The following is a 6,310-nucleotide window of genomic DNA, read 5'->3' on the forward strand; positions in this document are numbered from 1 at the left end:
TTGTGGAACTCGGGGAGGATCGGACGGAGTTTTGCAGACAGGAGGGGATCTGATTTCGAACCCTTATAATGGTTTTACAAAGTAGGTATTGTATTCAGCTATTTACATACGAGTTTTGTTGAAGGGAAATAAATGCGTAAGAAATTACTGTATCTGAAATATCAGTTAGCTTTCGTTCCGACTGAGTCACACACATATGCTTAAAAATGGCGTATAGAAAATAACTGCCAAGGAAAAAGGAAGTGACCTGCAACGATTTATCATTATGACTTTGGGCTTAGCAGGTAAGGTTAAGGACCGTACGCATTGTTTAATGTTGAGCCTGAGGACCGTTTAATAACTACAAAACATAAGCTGTTTTCATGCTTATTTGATGCACAATACCAGCAGTGCGTCCCGTAAGGCGAGCGTTTACAAAACGCTCGCAAACGTTTTGTTTTGTATCTCTGTTGCAACGCAGCGCATACACGTTAAGCGGGAAACCAAACAGCAAACGTTCGCCGCAAACATCTTTACTGAACGCGTTGCAGTAATAGTAGTAAACTAGATCGGAAAAAAACAGATATGTATTGAACGTGTTGGTTTAGATATGTATTGAACGCGTTGGTCTCAACATATGTACATTTTGACCAAAATTAATTTAGAAACAAACATAATTTAATGAAAAACATATAATTATATAGCTGCTGTATATACAGATTGACATGATGTTTAAAGAAAGGTAATTATTATGGATGATGTACTTTGGACAAGTCTTAATAACATGACCTTGCATTAAAGCCCATTTCAAACATTACACTATCAGTTATTTGCATTAAAACGTAACTTTGCTAGTACGAGCCAAAATGTAACATTTACGACATAATGACAACTTTTAAGTATTATATTTTAAAGGGACTCGCTCATGTTGTGACACAATTTTTGCTTTACAACTAAAGCATCTGTAATCATTTTTTTTTACTCTTTATTACCGAAATTGCATAAGAAAATACACTTAATGTAACAAACGCATTCGGGTTTAAGAGGTACAGTCAAGGCAAAATTAGAAAACTGACATCCAAACCGCACGCCCACAAGGACTCATACACAAACATAAGGATAACTTAAGCTTTACGCCTTTTATTGAATCGCGTTACTAACGCCATTCAAAATAGTGGACTTAAAAGACACTATTAAGCATATATCAACGTATCTTAAAGCGTTCAAGCCGTCAGTATCTTAGTTTTTACACTCCTTATAATTTGCCACACTTTATTTAGTCATACAAAAGTATTTCGTTCTACGAAAGCATGAGCGAGTTCCTTTAATTAAAATACCTGAAATAACCGATCTTTACTTGATTTCGCCTAATAAATTATAAGTTTGAAAGTTATAAATGTAAAGATCCACATGTTTTTGAATGCTAGGGACTTTAGAACACAGCTTTATTCCAATTGCATTTATTGTGTTACGAAAACCATCACCTCGTTCAAAATAACTAGAATGCTTTTAAATTTAATGTTACCTTAAACAATGCTTCAATTAATATTGTTTTGCCTATTAGATTGCAAGTGTTTTATTCATTAAATTAAAATCGTGTTAAGGAGTTGAATTTAAGGAATAAAACGTAAAATGTTTCAAAATGTCATTTTTTTTAATTTTGTATTGAGGTTCAATATTTAGCAAACATAATACATACATTCTTTGCAAAATGTATACGTTTAAAAGCCATTGGGCACATTTAACAATCGAATATGTTATCAGATTTTAGCTCACAAAACATTTGCGCTCGTTTGGAAAAGTCTCTTTAGTAAAATGATTATGTTGTTGCGTCTAAATGTCCAAGTCCATCCAATCGACAATGTCTTGTAACTTTGATTTCATATTGTTTTTATTTTAAGAAATATATTTACAATTTTAGCCAGAAAGAAAATATTTACTAATTTTTTTAAATGCCTTTTGAGCCAAACTTTGATCAAATCGTCGTTCGTTAAATTATCTCAACCCCTTATTGCATCAAAACAGGTTGCAAAGGATGTATGTTTGACTCTTGAAAGGCTGTTCTTTAAAACTAAATCGAAAATGAACTTTTGTAAAGAAATCCAAATTATCACACTCTTATTCGAATGTAATAAGAGTCTTCTTGTGCTGATATGATTCTTATAGTGCCCACATATTTCATTTTCTCCAGGCTCGCCGAAAACTGTCGAAGTGACACTCAATGTGTTTTCGGGAATGCCCGATCCCGTGTTCGTTGTTCACTCAAATGACGACAATTATGACGCCATAGTGCAGAAGGCTAGCGAGCAGAGTACCAAATTGCCATCAGTCCTTGGCTATAAAGGCTTTACCATAAAGGAATACCATGGTAATTACATGACATTGAAATTCTATTGACTCAATATTGTTATCAGATATAACTTATGATGAATGACATTCTACTAAATATATCTAGTATAGTTATGGAAGATGGCGCAATCTTGCCAACGCACGTATCGTGTGTACACCTTCTGGAATTGATATTTCAAAGATGTTGCAATACTAAAATTAAAAACTAACAACTTTGTTGGTCAGTTGAAGCAATGTGAAATGAAAAGTTGCAAGTAAAATAGGTTGATTGCACTCCGTTCATATTTGACTCAAATGTCTGTAATACGACCTATGATTAGATGATCATAATAGATTATGGTATATGAAAAGTCATATGTCTGTTTAACGTATAAAGCCACACTTTGCTCTAAGTACATTTGAAAACGAAAGAAAGCATATTCAGCATATTCATATAGACTGAGTAAACGCGCAAATTGGTATTTTAGGTAAACTTTTTAGAAAATGACCCTATGTGTATGTATTTTATTGTCGAAGTTTACATGTGCAAAAGATAGCACTCACTATAATTGCTTTTGAGCATGTTCTTTTAACAACATTGATATTGGTGTGAAATATGATATTCTACGTTCAAAAAAACTTGCCCATGTTATGTTATTTATTTTATATAATGTGTGAAAAGTTATCTGTCTTGGCCTTTACCATTTGAAAGAAAGTCATTACTCAATTAAAAGGGAGGTAATCTGGAAAAATATGAGATTATTTCCAACTCCTGTTTTGAAAATGGAACATAATTTGTTAACTTGTGTCGAACATCAAGATGTCTTTTTAATCAAAGGTCTGTTTTAAAAAATAGCAATAATTACATTATTTTTAAAGGTTAGACTAGTCATCTGTCCTTCAAATTCAAATTCATTAAGCTAAGTTGGATATCTTTACATACATTGGTATAAACTTGTCAAAGACACAATGACCAGAAAAAAGTAAAACAAAATCAACGAGATTTTGTTCAGTGTAAACTATTTTCATATATAACTTATTTAAAACCTATCTGACTCGCTTTTATATAACTGGCTGTTATGTTTGTAGCAAATAGGCGAATTTGAAGAAAACTCAGTAGGTTACATTCGCTTCTATACACTGTCCAGATCAAGAACTGTCTGGACGTCGAGCTTTGGTATTTGAACATTCGAAACATCAACTGTACAATCAATTTAAAAGGGTCTACAAAGTCCAAAGCCAGCTCAGTGGTCCAATGCACGTGTCAAGACTTCAAGCTTTACCTATACATTCATTAGACATGGCCTGGAGGCCGCGTCTATAGGGATACATGTTTGCAATTGTCAATGGGGAAGTGTATACGGATAAATTTTAGAAAAAAAAGATTTGTTAATGAAATCAACTCTTATTCAACTTGAAATTTGTCGTCAATAACCGTTTTGATGCGTGTAAAACTTCCAAAACGTCATATAAAACGAATAAGCCTAATGTTTAAAACAGGAAATTGAAAAAAGTTATTCTCTGTGTTTTTGTATTGACTGGTCGCCGGTCATACGAGTTCGTTATTTTAGAAATTTACTTTCTATGAAAACGATTTATATACACGCTGTGGTAGTAAATAAGCCTGAGAGAATTTACGGGCATATTGTGAATAATAGTTTAAATTATGCATTTGATAACAAATATAAGTGCCTTAACACGATATTAATTGACTATTTTAAATTTAAGTGATATAAAACGGAAGTACAAAGCTTTTTTTACACGATTTTACTGACAAATATAAGTCGCAATAACGAAATTAACACAATTTAAATTTAACTGATATAAAATGAAAGTTCAAAGCGTAATTCATACGATTTAAAACAAACTACGATCTAGAAATTTGATTAAACCGTCATAGTTCGGCTATGTCCGTGTTTATTCGGAATGTCAACAATTGTTGGAATATTTAAACGTATGTTTACTGTCATTATGATAGCAAACATATATATTAAGACTTAAACATATTCAGCCGCGTCTTTGATGTCTTGCATAAAAATTCGTCTTGACTTAATAGGGTTAACATATTCTAGGTAAAACACTAAGTGTCGATACACGCGTCAAGACTAAGAGGTTTTACTTATTGGTTATTCAGTTTTTAAAGGGTCTACCCAGTCAAGATGCATAATAAGTGAGGCCATTCACTCGTCAAGACTTGAGCTTATACTAACTGTACATTCATGTTTTAAAAGGCTCTACAGTCCAGATCGATCAAAGTGCTTCCATGCACTTTTCAAGATCTGGAGCTTTTACTAACTGTACATTCAATTTTTAAAAGGGTCCACACTGTCTAGATGCAGTATTGTGGGTCGGTGCCAGTGTCAGGTCTTGGATCATTTACTAACTGTTCATATATTTTCAAAGGATCTACGCTGTTTAGATCCAGTACTGTGGGTCGGCGGAAGTGTCAGGACTAGAAGCTTTTACTAAGTGTACATATATAATTTTCAATGGTCTACGGTGTCCAGATCCAGTAGTGTTGGTCGGTGCAAATGTCAGGACTGCCACATTCTAGTAACTGTACATTCTTTTTAAAGGGTCTACGGTGTCCAGATCCAGCACTGTGGGTCGATGCACACGTCCAGACTTTGAACTTCTATTGCTGAACACCATTACTGGAAAGGTTCCGAAAGGCGAAGATCAAACTATCGACAATTACCTATTGAATCACGCAAAACTCGACATCCAAAATTTCACCAGTTGAACCTACGCTCGAATGACAGAAAAATTGAGTATAATAATCCAAATGCAAAAATTGTTAGTCAAATGTTCTGAACATCAAATGACACTCACGTTCAAATATTTTGTTTAGTATGAACTTCAGCTGGGATCATATTCATTAAGCAACTAAGATTGAACTAAAATATAAGAAACTAGAAACTAAGTGTTTTGATTGGCCTGGTTGAATGGAATCACTGAGGCATGTTTAAGGATAAGAATAAAATAAATGTTGAAAACTGGCCCAGAACAATTTCATTAGTTTGTTTTTTTATTGTAATTAAGCAACGTATGAAATAGACATTTGGTATTTCCTTTCTGCCGTTTCTAACTTTGAATATATAATAAGTAGTGTTTTGTTATATTGCTAAATACCATTTTTAACAGTAACTTTATTACTTTTTTACTTTCCAAACAGATTTCAATTAAAATAAAAGGTATTTACCTTTTTATATTAAGGGTAGACCAATAATTAGGTGAAATTCAGGTGTTGTTAAACTTTGATTTAGATGTACTGAAATTACCTGCGTGTAAGAATACATCTGTGTAACAAAATCATAATACTTATCATAAAATACTGGCCATTCAAAAGTTCATTGTATGCCTGTTTATTCCTATAAAATGTTTTGAAACCTAAAGCAAAAAACTCATGAAAATGTCGAATGTATCTTAACAAAACATCAACATATAAACATTTGCATTACAAAAACACAAAAACAACAATAAGAGCCCACAAGGGAATTGTCTTGGCATAACATTTTGCGAACTATTCGGGATTTAATTCAAGACGAACTAACATTTAAATCAAGACAGGAAGTGAAGATAGGTGTGTCTCTCTTTAGGATGTAGAGTCAAAACAACGGTAAGAACCTTTCTGCCTTTAAAATAGACTGTTCTATCTTTGACCCCAATACTTTTGCAAAACAGATCATTTACTTTACATATATTTATTTTCAATGTCATTTTATCATATTATTAAGGGAATTCCCCAATACAAAGAGGATGGGAAGGGCATACTTATAACGATTCAAAATTTATTTCGTTAAGTTTTGATGTACAGTCTTTTCCAAAAGTAACTCATAATCTCCACATGCATCCTTTAATTAATATGTAGTGAAGCAGATTTTCGAAGAAATGTTTTTTGTTAGACATTTGTTAAAATGTCATTTGCATGTTTACGGAAAAATCCTGCTAAATAAAAATATGTTTTTGAGTCAATATGTTCCAGATTATCCAATCAACAAAT

At 32.8% G+C, this 6,310-nt stretch overlaps 1 protein-coding gene across 1 annotated transcript; it reads left to right on the forward strand.

Moving 5' to 3' along the window:
* Positions 1-208: 208 nt before the first annotated feature.
* LOC128220146 (uncharacterized) lies at positions 209-5,403 on the forward strand. The gene is made up of 3 exons (XM_052928424.1): positions 209-284; positions 2,171-2,347; positions 4,884-5,403. The coding sequence occupies exons 1-3, from the start codon at positions 266-268 to the stop codon at positions 5,048-5,050; spliced, it is 363 nt and encodes a 120-aa protein (XP_052784384.1). The 5' UTR covers positions 209-265; the 3' UTR covers positions 5,051-5,403.
* Positions 5,404-6,310: the final 907 nt, after the last annotated feature.

This window comes from Mya arenaria, chromosome 15, assembly GCF_026914265.1.
Source record: "Mya arenaria isolate MELC-2E11 chromosome 15, ASM2691426v1".
Classification (NCBI taxonomy): Eukaryota; Metazoa; Mollusca; class Bivalvia; order Myida; family Myidae; genus Mya; species Mya arenaria.

Excerpts from the sequence above, each read along its gene's own strand:
- LOC128220146 (XM_052928424.1), top strand. Across the intron at positions 2,348-4,883 it reads TACCATAAAGGAATACCATG|GGTCTACGGTGTCCAGATCC; the intron begins GTAATTACATGA and ends TTCTTTTTAAAG.